The 14,313-nt window shown below is 47.5% G+C and overlaps 1 protein-coding gene across 5 annotated transcripts in view; it reads right to left on the bottom strand.

The window, feature by feature from the left end:
* The window catches only part of LOC109907205 (neurabin-1), a 100,643-nt gene that overhangs the window by 5,100 nt on the left and 81,230 nt on the right, over nucleotides 1-14,313 (bottom strand). For 2 of the 5 annotated variants that reach the window (XM_020505037.2, XM_031795158.1), the window contains exons 12-19: nucleotides 12,420-12,508; nucleotides 8,358-8,502; nucleotides 7,910-8,030; nucleotides 4,419-4,467; nucleotides 4,174-4,218; nucleotides 1,005-1,124; nucleotides 562-585; nucleotides 57-239 (exon numbers count right to left, since the gene is read on the bottom strand). In XM_020505037.2, coding sequence (XP_020360626.1) covers nucleotides 57-239; nucleotides 562-585; nucleotides 1,005-1,124; nucleotides 4,174-4,218; nucleotides 4,419-4,467; nucleotides 7,910-8,030; nucleotides 8,358-8,502; nucleotides 12,420-12,508 — 776 coding nt within the window. The remainder of the gene's footprint in view (nucleotides 1-56; nucleotides 240-561; nucleotides 586-1,004; nucleotides 1,125-4,173; nucleotides 4,219-4,418; nucleotides 4,468-7,909; nucleotides 8,031-8,357; nucleotides 8,503-12,419; nucleotides 12,509-14,313) is intronic. The other 3 variants (XM_020505040.2, XM_031795159.1, XM_031795160.1) reach the window with 3 other exon arrangements.

The following is a 14,313-nucleotide window of genomic DNA, read 5'->3' as shown; positions in this document are numbered from 1 at the left end:
CCAGAAGTAACTAACATAGCTGGATATGAACAAAACCACAGACTTCAGTCCGTCACCTTGAGCTCAGTGCTGTCCAGCTGCAGTAGCTGGTCTCCGTCCACATTGTTGACCGTGAACTCTGGGATGTACTGCTCCAGATTTAGTCCCATGAGCCAGCGGGACACCTGCTGGGAGGTCCACTCTGTCACACTGATGTTCTGCCACTGGTGCTGCTTGGGGCACTGGCCCTCATCTAGGATCTAGATGAGGACACACACACACACATACACACACACACACACACACCCATGATATATCTCCACATGCAGTGCCGAGGGCACACATAGTGATGGGTGATTTAAAATGAATAATTTCTAGAACAGAAGTTGAGAGCATGCTGACGACTGAACGTCACATTTGTGACATGCACTTCAATAGAGGTTTATGAAAAACAGTAGCCTATGAAAGATTTAGACTAATGAGTAAGCATGCATGTGATGTAAACACAGGCTTTTTACAAGCTTGGTAGACAGTATGGGAACATGCATAATGTTTTGGTGGCCACTCAGAGCTAGATCTCACCTCGTCATCTATCATATCCAGACTCTGAACATGGCAGCACAAAGGACGACAGGACAGGACAGTTTGTTAACACAAAAACACAGCAGCAGCAGTGGCCCAGGGCACACAATGGTACAGGGTACATACAAAATGGCCGACTAGCAAAGCTACAGTTGCTAACATCAAAGATAGTTAAATAGAATATAAATTGTAACTAATTAAACATGGAATAGGCCATTCGAACACCATTGTTACACATTCCAGACACTTGGTAACCAGAGGAAACTCAGCATGACATGACAGGAGCACTAGATGGGGAAATATAGGTCCCTTTTCTTCATTTTTTATGTTTGAGGTAATATACTAAATTTTTTAAAACATTTTAGGTTGACTAACTAGCAATAACTAGTGATTGTTGATACTAGGTAGATTTTTTTATGTGAGATCAAATCTTTGTTTCTCACCTCGTCTGAGGAGAGCACCAGGGTGTGTGAGCGACCGGACTTCTTGGCTTCAGTCCGCAGACCACTGACCTCCACTGAGCTGCTACTGCTGACACTCAGATCATCCTTCACCACAGGACCCTATGTAGAACAACACCATGCAGAAGTCTTTTAGACATTAGTCAAAACATTGTCTACATCCTATATGGAATCCTATTCCCTATAAAGTGCCCTATGGGCCTTGGTCAAAAGTAGTGGGGAATTGGGTGCCATTTCAGACAGCCACACACACACACAGGCTGGCTATAGTCTATCTCTGTTCATTTCAAGGTCTATTTCATTGTATTCCCCTCTCAACACAAAGCTATTTTTGTTCTATGATGTTTTGAATCTAAAGCTAATAAATGCCAATGTTGAAGTCATTTGCTCGCGATTGATTATTTCAATCAATGATTTCATAATGAATAGAGGGAATATACTGGAGGACCTCTAACAAACATAGACCGTTAAAACCTCATACATTCTACATACAGATAATATTTGCACACCTATGGCTGATTCAGAGACGTATTGTATTATTCAATGATCAAACATGTATGTGATGCAATACAAAATAACGTAAATATTATACTGTATAATGAAACGGAATGTGTCATTTTACTGTGGCTTGAGCTGTTGTCTGGGGATCTGTATCTGAGCTCAGTCATCTTGACCCTGCAGTGTGTGTGTGTGTGTGTGTGTGTGTGTGTGTGTGTGTGTGTGTGTGTGTGTGTGTGTGTGTGTGTGTGTGTGTGTGTGTGTGTGTGTGTGTGTGTGTGTGTGTGTGTGTGTGTGTGTGTGCGTGTGTGTGTGTGTGTGTGTGTGTGTGTGTGTGTATATGTGTATGTTTCTCTGGCTGCGCGTGCATATGTGTGTGTGAACGCTTATGTCCATGGGCATGTGTTTATGTGTGTATGTTTCCCTGTGAGACCTCAGTAGTTCTCTCTGTCCCCAGTGATAACAATAATAAACTCTGTCTGGACAGACCTACCTACCTACCTACCTACCTGCCATCTTCATCTCTGAAGTTTACAGCTGGCCAGACCTCCCTACCTACCTACCAACCTACCCACCTACCAACCTACCTACCTACCTACCTACCCCCCCCCCCCCTCCCTCCCTACCTCCCTACCTACCTACCATCTTCATCTCTGAAGTTTACAGCTGGCCAGACCTACCTACCTACCTCCCTACCTCACAACCTACCTACCAACCTACCTACCCCCCCCCTCCCTCCCTCCCTCTCTCCCTACCTACCTACCTACCTACCTACCATCTTCATCTCTGAAGTTTACAGCTGGCCAGACCTACCTACCTACCTCCCTACCTACCAACCTACCTACCTACCCCCCCCCCCCCTCCCTCCCTCCCTCCCTCCCTCCCTCCCTACCTACCTACCTACCTACCTACCTACCTACCATCTTCATCTCTGAAGTTTACAGCTGGCCAGACCTACCTACCTACCAACCTACCTACCTACCTACCTACCTACCTCACAACCTACCTACCTACCTACCAACCTACCTACCTACCTACCTACCTACCTACCTACCTACCTACCTACCTACCTACCTACCTACCTACCTACCTACCTACCATCTTCATCTCTGAAGTTTGCAGCTGGCCAGACCTCCCTCCCCTCCCTCCCTACTTACCTACCTACCTACCTACCTACCAACCTACCTACCTACCTACCTACCTACCTACCTACCTACCTACCTACCTACCTACCATCTTCATCTCTGAAGTTTGCAGCTGGCCAGACCTCCCTCCCTCCCTCCCTACCTACCTACCTACCTACCTACCTACCTACCATCTTCATCTCTGAAGTTTACAGCTGGCCAGACCTACCTACCTACCTACCTCCCTACCTCACAACCTACCTACCTACCTACCTCCCTACCTCACAACCTACCTACCTACCTACCTACCTACCTACCTACCTACCTACCTACCTACCAACCAACCTACCAACCTACCAACCACCAACCTTCTACCAACCAACCTACCTACTTACCTACCTACCTACCTACCTAACTGCCCCAGGTGGGTGTGCCTTAGTCAACAAGCCATGTGGAGGCTTGAGAAAACATGGTGTCAGCTATAGCCATCATTTGACGTCAGCACAAACATAACCCTCCTTTTGATCTGAGGATTGTGATGTAAGTCTGTCTGATTCTCTAGCCTGTGGCCAGATTGGATCGACTGAGCTGGGTAACTAGTTGCACCTACAGTACCTCTCTGGTCCTTTTTTAGGTGAAAAGCTTGATTCACAATATCTATGACTAATTGAATGGTTTGCAGCCTCGAGGTTTGCGAGAAGAGAGACATACAGCACCTCAACATTTACCTCACCTTACGGTTATGTATCAGGGATGAAAGACTAGGTACTATGAAAGACATTGGATATTGTACACTGAGTGTACCAAACATTAGGAACACCTTCCTAATATTGAGTTGCACCCCCTTTTGCCCTCAGAACAGTCTCAATTCACCAGCATCCACCACAGGGACCCAGCAGCATTGCAGTTCTTGACACACTCAAACTGGTGCCCCTGGCAGCTACTACCATACCCCGTTCAAAGGCACTTCTTTAATCCTTCTTTAACCCGTCTCCTCCCCGTCATCTATACTGATTGAAGTGGATTTAACAAGTGATATCAATAAGGAATCATAGCTTTGACCTGGTCAGTCAATGTCTTGGAAAGAGCAGGTGTTCATAATGTTTTGTACACTCAGTGTATTGAAGTGATTTCCCCATTGCTATAGCTTGATTAATAACTTCAGTGGCTAGAGAATATCTAATTAATGAATTACTGCGGACAAATCAAACATAATCAGTCCCAAAGTGTGCGCCAGATAATGTGATTAAAAGAGAAATGCCGTCACGCAAAAACCCAACCTTTGAAATGATAATATCTAAATACATGAGTTATGATGATTCCCTTGAAGGAATTATAAATTACTGGTCTAAATATGAATCTAATCCAATACACCTTCTATATTTGTGCAAATTACTGAAATGAACTTCAATAACAAGTGCATTAAGAATATGCTAATCAGACCGCTTCATACACTGCTATGTACAGTAGTTGTTTTGTATTCTGTTTGATTGGGTATGATTGGAGAAAAAAAAATACAAATACAATACCAAGTAATATGAATAGGAGAAGAAGTGTGGCCATGTAAGAGATTTCTGTTAAACAGAAAGGCATCAGAACCAGACAGAGGTTAAATCAATGCAACGAAAAACAAACAATATGCACCACAATAGCCTACAGGTATTATATAATAATATGCATTAGCACACTTCAGTCAGCACTGTCAATATGTATTATCATGGAGATGCCCTGTTACTGTTTACTATGTACATGGGGGTTCTCTTCACATACATACCGTGGCCTTGAGTTTCTCTGGGCTATTCTCAGCAGAGGGTTCTGTAGAACTGAAGAGAAGAGGCATGAGTTGGTAGAGAAACAGATTGTTATATTGGTAGAAAACAACTATAGACATAGACAGATTTACTAAACATTCACACCAGTAAAACACTTCGCCAGAGAGAAAAACACATCAAAGGAGAAGAACAAAAGGTCGAAGGTCAAAGGAGAAACCAAATAGGTTCATGCAGTATCTTTGTATTTTTCCTCCTCTCTAAGGATAACAGGGCTGGACGCGTAGTGAACTGACCCAGGCAGTATTAGAGGTGAGGTGGACGCTAAACGGATTGGACACATTGACCTCTCTCTGATCTACGGCTGAGTCACACAGAAATGCATCTACTAAAGACAAGACCTGAATACTGTGTGTGTGTGTGTGTATGTATGTGTGTGTGTGTGTGTGTGTGTGTGTGTGTGTGTGTGTGTGTGTGTGTGTGTGTGTGTGTGTGTGTGTGTGTGTGTGTGTGTGTGTGTGTGTGTGTGTGTGTGTGTGTGTGTGTGTGTGTGATGGAGGGGTGGGTTTGGTGGGATGGAGGGGGGAGTTGGTGGGATGGAGGGGTGGGTTTGGTGGGATGGGTGGGTGGGTTGGTAGGATGGATGGATGGGTTTGGTGGATTGGAGGGGTGGGTTTGGTGGAATGGAGGGGTGGGTTTGGTGGGATGGAGGGGTGGGTTTGGTGGGACGGAGGGGTGGGTTTGGTGGGACGGAGGGGTGGGTTTGGTTGGATGGAGGGGTGGGTTTGGTGGGATGGAGAGGTGGGTTTGGTGGGATGGAGGAGTGGGTTTGGTGGGATGGAGAAGTGGGTTTGGTGGTTGGTGGGATGGAGGGATGGAGGGGTGGGTTGATGGGATGGAGGGGTGGGTGGGTTTGGTGGGATGGAGAGGTGGGTTTGGTGGGATGGAGGAGTGGGTTTGGTGGTTGGTGGGATGGAGGGGTGGGTTGATGGGATGGAGGGGTGAGTTTGGTGGGATGGAGAGGTGGGTTTGGTGGGATGGAGAGGTGGGTTTGGTGGTTGGTGGGATGGAGGGGTGGGTTGATGGGATGGAGGGGTGGGTTGATGGGATGGAGGGGTGGGTTTGGTGGGATGGAGAGGTGGGTTTGGTGGGATGGAGAGGTGGGTTTGGTGGGATGGAGAGGTGGGTTTGGTGGGATGGAGGAATGGGTTTGGTGGTTGGTGGGATGGAGGGGTGGGTTGATGGGATGGAGGGGTGGGTTTGGTGGTTGGTGGGATGGAGGGGTAGGTTGATGGGATGGAGGGGTGGGTTTGGTGGTTGGTGGGATGGAGGGGTGGGTTGATGGGATGGAAGGGTGGGTTTGGTGGGATGGAGAGGTGGGTTTGGTGGGATGGAGAGGTGGGTTTGGTGGGATGGGTGTGCAGTGACCCCTGTGTGTTGTGTAGGAGTCCCAGCTCTGTTGCTTTCTTCAATCACAGCAACTGCTTCCAGCCAACCAGAGTGAGCCTCACGCAGTCATACAGACAGTCACAGCAGCTGCTGCCAGCCAACCAGAGTCAGGCTCACTCAGTCATACAGACAGTCTCAGAGTCTGACCCACAGTGGGGATTTAAATGACCAGTCGCAGACACACACACACACACACACAGGCACATCGTCTGCAACCGCTGGAAAACATTGTAGAGTAAGCCCTCAGTGCGGATCTCAGACAGTTTAAGTAGACAGTATCTAACAGCACAGCAGTCAAAGGAACGGATAGTATCCTGCACGGAGCCTTCACCGTGTGCTGTCACTTTGAGAGCGCATCAGCAGTCAAAATATAGCTCTTCTGGCTCTCTGTGGAGAGCTCTGGGTTGGCGGGGCAGTTTCACAGTGTGTGCAACTCTGCAGAAGTTATGTTCATTTTCAGCGTGTTTTTAAAGTGTTTAAGTCGATCGGCGGTGTATCTTCTGGGGCCACTCCTGTCATTGATTGCATGGTGGTAGCAACATTGTTGTGAAGCTTTGACAAACAAGCCAACCATCCATCAGGTGTATTTGACAGACAGTCGTTGCAACTGCAAGCCTGAAGTCAACAGCTAAGACCCCTTTCTCTCTCTTACTCTCATTTTCCTTTCAGTGCTTTACACTGCAATAGACTTTCTGTTTTTTCAATGCCCTCCCTTTAATGTTCAGTGGCACTGAACTATTATTTCCCTGACAGACATATTTGGGTTGACATTTTAGTAAAATGGAGGTTGCATGCAAGTTTATTGTTGTTTGAAGTGTATTGATTTGGTGTGGTACTATTGACATTTCAAGGCCTTTGTTATGTCTATGAAAACACCCCCACACACCCATTCACCCCCCCCCTCACCCATTCACACCCCCTCACTCTCCCCACACACCCATTCACACCCCCCCACTCCTCTACTGGAAGGCAAAACAGAATATTGCAAATTCTCTATGGGTTATGACTGGGTATTATTGGTTGGGTGCTGTGACATGTGTTTTACATGGTCTCAGTCTCCAGTCTCTATGCTGCAATAGTCTATGTGCCGGGGGGCTAGGGTCAGTCTGTTATATCTGGTGTAATTCTCCTGTCCTATCTGGTGTCCTGTGTGAATTTAAATATGCTCCCTCTAATCATGCCTCAGGACTACCTAGCCTGATGACTCCTGGCTGTCCACAGTCCACAGTCCACTGCTGCTCCAGTTCTGCCTGCGGCTAGGGGGAACCCTGACCTGTGCTACCTTGTCCTGGACCTGCTGTTTTCATCTCTCTCTCTCTCTCTCTCTCTCTCTCTCTCTCTCTCTCTCTCTCTCTCTCTCTCTACTGCACCTTCTGTCTCGACCTCTTAATGCTCGGCTATGAAAAGCCACCTGTCATTTACTCCAAAGGTACTGACTTGTTGCACCCTCTACAACCACTGTGATTATTATTATTTGACCCTGCTGGTCATCTATGAACTTTTCACCATCTTAAAGAACAATCTGTCCTTAAATGGCCATGTGCTCTTATTATCTCCACCCGGCATAGACAGAAGAGGACTGGCCACCCCTCAGAGCCTGGTTCCTCTAGGTTTCTTTCTAGGTTCCTGCCTTTTTAGGGAGTTTTTGCTAGCCACCGTGCTTCTACATCTGCATTGCTTGCTGTTTTGGGTTCTAGGCTGCGGTTCTGTACAGAACTTTGTGTCATCTGCTGATGTAAAAAGGGCTTTATAAATACATTTGATAGATATGGTGTGCCTAAACGGTTACACTATTGGCAATCTCTTCTGCTGATGTGTGTCTGGTAGGGGGTCTCTATCTATCCTACTCTTTTCCTTTCGGCAGGGTTAATCATTTTCTTTACCCTCTCTAACAATATCACTACAAACTCTAGACGCTCATCTGGGGTCAGTTTAGCATTTCCCCCTTTAAGGTTAGAATGGGAGGGGAAGCTGATCCTAGATCTGTACCTAGGGGAAACTTCCCCCTGGAGTCAGAGGAACACAGCGGCAGGGAGGTGGTTAGTACCTGTTTCCAGGTGAGCTTCTGGGGTCCTTCCCTTTGCTTCGTGTCAGTGGGTCCAGACCTCTCCTGATGGTCTTCTCCTCCAGGCTGAGAGAGGGGCTGGACACCACAGGAGACTGAGACCCTGCACACATCATCAGAGGTTCAGCAAATATATGCAAACATACAGCAAAGATAGTGATAACCTACATTGGAATCAAGCATGTGACTGAGACTTTCTTGTAAATCATAATTGAAGACAATGGGCAATCTGAGCGATAATTTGGGCTCTACACTCATATTCTTGAGATGCTAGCCTTAAACATGTGTGTAACAGTTCACTTAAAATCCACAAGTAAAATAGTTTAGGGTAAGTAAGCTTTGTCAAAGCCAGAATGGATCATAGGGAAGGAGGCTCCTGTATCTATAGTGATGAACGATAAAATCTTTTATGATGTGGTTCTACACTGACCGTCGTTGTCTGCAGCCTGCTGGAGGAGGTTATGTCTGGGGGAGTCCTCAGCACTGCCAGGGGCCCTGGAGGGTCTGGACTCATCCACAGTACTGGAAGCTTCACTCCGGATGGACGAACGAGTACTGCCAGGGCCCTCTGATGCCTGGAGAGACGGGAGGTGAGAAGGGGGGACAAAGTGAGGATGGATCAATAGAGAAGGAGAAAGATGGAAGTAGGGATAGAAAGAGAGACAGAGATGAACACAGAGAAAGAGAAATTTACTTTAACAATGCTATCAAAAAAAGAGAGACACTGAGACAGTGAGACAAGGCACCTGACATCCACCTAACGCAGTAAATTAAACATGTCCTCTGTCCCTCTCTCTCTCCCCCTCTCTCTCTCTATGTACCATTATCCAGAGGTCGTTATCTTACTGAGTAAAGGTTACACACCAATTGCATGATTTCCTCCAGTATAGTGGATGGTGACTGTCTGTCTCCAGTATAGTGGACGGTGACTGTCTGTCTCCAGTATAGTGGACGGTGATTGTCTGTCTCCAGTATAGTGGACGGTGACTGTCTGTCTCCAGTATAGTGGCAGGTGACTGTCTGTCTCCAGTATAGTGGCAGGTGACTGTCTGTCTCCAGTATAGTGGCAGGTGACTGTCTGTCTCCAGTATAGTGGACGGTGACTGTCTGTCTCCAGTATAGTGGACGGTGACTGTCTGTCTCCAGAATAGTGGCAGGTGACTGTCTGTCTCCAGTATAGTGGACGGTGACTGTCTGTCTCCAGTATAGTGGCAGGTGACTGTCTGTCTCCAGTATAGTGGCAGGTGACTGTCTGTCTCCAGTATAGTGGACGGTGACTGTCTGTCTTCAGTATAGTGGACGGTGACTATCTGTCTCCAGTATAGTGGACGGTGACTGTCTGTCTCCGGTATAGTGGCCGGTGACTGTCTGTCTCCAGTATAGTGGACTGTGACTATCTGTCTCGAGTATAGTGGACGGTGACTGTCTGTCTCCAGTATAGTGGCAGGTGACTGTCTGTCTCCAGTATAGTGGCAGGTGACTGTCTGTCTCCAGTATAGTGGCAGGTGACTGTCTGTCTCCAGTATAGTGGACGGTGACTGTCTGTCTTCAGTATAGTGGACGGTGACTGTCTGTCTCCAGTATAGTGGACGGTGACTGTCTGTCTCCAGAATAGTGGCAGGTGACTGTCTGTCTCCAGTATAGTGGACTGTGACTATCTGTCTCGAGTATAGTGGACGGTGACTGTCTGTCTCCAGTATAGTGGCAGGTGACTGTCTGTCTCCAGTATAGTGGACGGTGACTGTCTGTCTCCAGTATAGTGGACGGTGATTGTCTGTCTCCAGTATAGTGGACGGTGACTGTCTGTCTCCAGTATAGTGGACGGTGACTGTCTGTCTCCAGTATAGTGGCAGGTGACTGTCTGTCTCCAGTATAGTGGCAGGTGACTGTCTGTCTCCAGTATAGTGGACGGTGACTGTCTGTCTCCAGTATAGTGGACGGTGATTGTCTGTCTCCAGTATAGTGGACGGTGACTGTCTGTCTCCAGTATAGTGGACGGTGACTGTCTGTCTCCAGTATAGTGGCAGGTGACTGTCTGTCTCCAGTATAGTGGCAGGTGACTGTCTGTCTCCAGTATAGTGGCAGGTGACTGTCTGTCTCCAGTATAGTGGACGGTGACTGTCTGTCTCCAGTATAGTGGACGGTGACTGTCTGTCTCCAGAATAGTGGCAGGTGACTGTCTGTCTCCAGTATAGTGGACGGTGACTGTCTGTCTCCAGTATAGTGGCAGGTGACTGTCTGTCTCCAGTATAGTGGCAGGTGACTGTCTGTCTCCAGTATAGTGGACGGTGACTGTCTGTCTTCAGTATAGTGGACGGTGACTATCTGTCTCCAGTATAGTGGACGGTGACTGTCTGTCTCCGGTATAGTGGCCGGTGACTGTCTGTCTCCAGTATAGTGGACTGTGACTATCTGTCTCGAGTATAGTGGACGGTGACTGTCTGTCTCCAGTATAGTGGCAGGTGACTGTCTGTCTCCAGTATAGTGGCAGGTGACTGTCTGTCTCCAGTATAGTGGCAGGTAACTGTCTGTCTCCAGTATAGTGGACGTTGACTGTCTGTCTTCAGTATAGTGGACGGTGACTGTCTGTCTCCAGTATAGTGGACGGTGACTGTCTGTCTCCAGAATAGTGGCAGGTGACTGTCTGTCTCCAGTATAGTGGACTGTGACTATCTGTCTCGAGTATAGTGGACGGTGACTGTCTGTCTCCAGTATAGTGGCAGGTGACTGTCTGTCTCCAGTATAGTGGACGGTGACTGTCTGTCTCCAGTATAGTGGACGGTGATTGTCTGTCTCCAGTATAGTGGACGGTGACTGTCTGTCTCCAGTATAGTGGACGGTGACTGTCTGTCTCCAGTATAGTGGCAGGTGACTGTCTGTCTCCAGTATAGTGGCAGGTGACTGTCTGTCTCCAGTATAGTGGCAGGTGACTGTCTGTCTCCAGTATAGTGGACGGTGACTGTCTGTCTCCAGTATAGTGGACGGTGACTGTCTGTCTCCAGAATAGTGGCAGGTGACTGTCTGTCTCCAGTATAGTAGATGGTGACTGTCTGTCTCCAGTATAGTGGACGGTGACTGTCTGTCTCCAGTATAGTGGCCGGTGACTGTCTGTCTCCAGTATAGTGGACTGTGACTATCTGTCTCGGGTATAGTGGACAGTGACTGTCTGTCTCCAGTATAGTGGCAGGTGACTGTCTGTCTCCAGTATAGTGGACGGTGACTGTCTGTCTCCAGTATAGTGGCAGGTGACTGTCTGTCTCCAGTATAGTGGCCGGTGACTGTCTGTCTCCAGTATAGTGGACGGTGACTGTCTGCCTCCAGTATAGTGGCAGGTGACTGTCTGTCTCCAGTATAGTGGACGGTGACTGTCTGTCTCCAGTATAGTGGCAGGTGACTGTCTGTCTCCAGTATAGTGGACGGTGACTGTCTGTCTCCAGTATAGTGGACGGTGACTGTCTGTCTCCAGTATAGTGGCAGGTGACTGTCTGTCTCCAGTATAGTGGCAGGTGACTGTCTGTCTCCAGTATAGTGGACGGTGACTGTCTGTCTCCAGTATAGTGGACGGTGACTGTCTGTCTCCAGAATAGTGGCAGGTGACTGTCTGTCTCCAGTATAGTAGATGGTGACTGTCTGTCTCCAGTATAGTGGACGGTGACTGTCTGTCTCCAGTATAGTGGCCGGTGACTGTCTGTCTCCAGTATAGTGGACTGTGACTATCTGTCTCGAGTATAGTGGACAGTGACTGTCTGTCTCCAGTATAGTGGCAGGTGACTGTCTGTCTCCAGTATAGTGGACGGTGACTGTCTGTCTCCAGTATAGTGGACGGTGACTGTCTGTCTCCAGTATAGTGGACGGTGACTGTCTGTCTCCAGTATAGTGGACGGTGACTGTCTGTCTCCAATATAGTGGCAGGTGACTGTCTGTCTCCAGTATAGTGGCCGGTGACTGCCTGTCTCCAGTGTAGTGGACGGTGACTGTCTGTCTCCCTGGATTAAGCCTATATATTCCTGGGTCACGTCCCAAATGGCACCCTATTCCCTATGTAGTACACTACTAGTGCTCTATAAAGGGAATAGAGTGGGATTTGGGACAAAGCCCTGTTCATTATTTTTGCTCAGTAAGGGACAGATCTTATAAATGGGAAAGAGTGTTCTCCAAAAGAGACTTTACCAGCAATTATCTCAGTAAGGAGGCGGAATAGGCTTTGCCACCACTCAGGACTAGATTGATGTGACTTGAAGCCAGCAATTAATACATTACATAAAGGCTTTTTTACAAGGTCAGAGGACGGACAGGGCTAACCACACAAACACTGTCAGTGTAATTCACTTGAAATAAAACATTTACATGTCAAAACAGTTCAATTCATTTTCATTGAGTAATGTGATACAACATCTGGTGGTGATTATAGCACATATTATTAATATTATCATTGTTGTGGATATTATAAGGCTGAACAGAGGTGTTTGTGTGTGTTTGTGTCCATACTAACCTCTCCCTCTGTAGAGCTGATGCTGTCCTGTAGTAGTCCTCTGGAGAGTCTCTGTTTGCTACCAGCGTGGGGAAGCGCCTCACTCATCTCTAGAACAACACACACAACACAACCGTCCTTAGTTACATATGTTCAACAGTCATAAAGGTCTAGCCTGATCCCAGGTCTGTTTGACATGACATGGGGTTGACATGATAGCACAAACAGATCTGGGACCAGGCGAATAAATGTCCACTTGGTTGATATACATTTTAATTCAATTCTAAAGCAAGTCTGTGATAAAAGAGAGACGGTTTGTCATCAGATCCTTTTGAAATGTAGATCTACAGAACGTATAGCTACACACAAATACACACAACGCCACAGAAGAAGCTGTTGTCATCATGTCAGAGGTAATCTCTCCCGTCTCCCTCCCTCTCTCTCTCTCCCTCCCTCCCTCCGTCTCTCTTACTGATATTGCTTATTGAACTGTCTCATTCAGTTTTTCCAGATCTGGAACAGTATTCAGAGACTGCCCATTGTCCCCTTATCAGGCCAATTATGGAGATAGCAGATCAAGGGCCACTGTAATCCATTATAACAGACTGGGCCTGGGAGAAAAAGCCGGAGGAGCCCAGAAGAAAAACAGGCCAGTAAAAGTCTCCCAAAAGGAACCCTACTCCATTTTTAATTTAACTAGGGAAGTCAGTTAAGAACAAATTCTGATTTACAATGACAGCCTACCCCGGACGATGCTAGGCCAGTTGTGCGCCGCCCTATGGGACTCCCAATCACGGCCGGTTGTGATATAGCCTGGAATCAAACTAGGGTCTGTAGTGATAACTCTAGCACTGAGATGCAGTGCCTTAGACCGCTGTGATACAGCCTGGGTCTGTAGTGACGCCTCTAGCACTGAGATGCAGTGCCTTAGACCACTGCGATACATCCTGGGTCTGTAGTGACGCCTCTAGCACTGAGATGCAGTGCCTTAGACCGCTGCGATACAGCCTGGGTCTGTAGTGACGCCTCTAGCACTGAGATGCAGTGCCTTAGACCACTGCGATACAGCCTGGGTCTGTAGTGACGCCTCTAGCACTGAGATTCAGTGCCTTAGACCGCTGCGATACATCCTGGGTCTGTAGTGACGCCTCTAGCACTGAGATGCAGTGCCTTAGACCGCTGCGATACAGCCTGGGTCTGTAGTGACGCCTCTAGCACTGAGATGCAGTGCCTTAGACCGCTGCGATACAGCCTGGGTCTGTAGTGACGCCTCTAGCACTGAGATTCAGTGCCTTAGACCGCTGCGATACAGCCTGGGTCTGTAGTGACGCCTCTAGCACTGAGATGCAGTGCCTTAGACTGCTGCGATATAGCCTGGGTCTGTAGTGACGCCTCTAGCACTGAGATTCAGTGCCTTAGACCGCTGCGATACAGCCTGGGTCTGTAGTGACGCCTCTAGCACTCAGGAGTCCCTCCACAGTGCACTACTTCTTTTCAGGGCCCATAGAGAATACAGAATAGGGTGCCATTTGGGACACAACCCAAAACCCAGACGTGTGTTTACCTGTTACGGACAGAATTTGTTTTGTATTTGTTTACTGTTTGTTTGTTAACTGAAGTGGCATTGGAGTATGAGGTCAAAGTTTAAAGTGCATTCAGAGGTAATGCACAGTGACAAAAAAAAGAGTAAGAGGGATTTGCTAAAAAAAAGGAGCAACAAGCAAAACAAGCTTTAATGCAAAAACAAATCTCAAGCCTTTGGTACTGTATGTCTGGGAGCTAGTGTTGACAGTGTGCAGTGACACAAGCTGCATCCTAAATAACATGGAGTCAGACAAAGTCCTGTCCTCCTCTTGATGTCCCTACTAAAGCAATAACAGCACAGTTTGAGGGCATAGGAAATAGGAAACAAGCT

The sequence above is a fragment of the Oncorhynchus kisutch genome, linkage group LG17 (genome assembly GCF_002021735.2).
Source record: "Oncorhynchus kisutch isolate 150728-3 linkage group LG17, Okis_V2, whole genome shotgun sequence".
Lineage (NCBI taxonomy): Eukaryota > Metazoa > Chordata > Actinopteri > Salmoniformes > Salmonidae > Oncorhynchus > Oncorhynchus kisutch.
The sequence above is the reverse complement of the archived record's forward strand: the minus strand, read 5'-3'. Positions and strand labels throughout refer to the sequence as shown.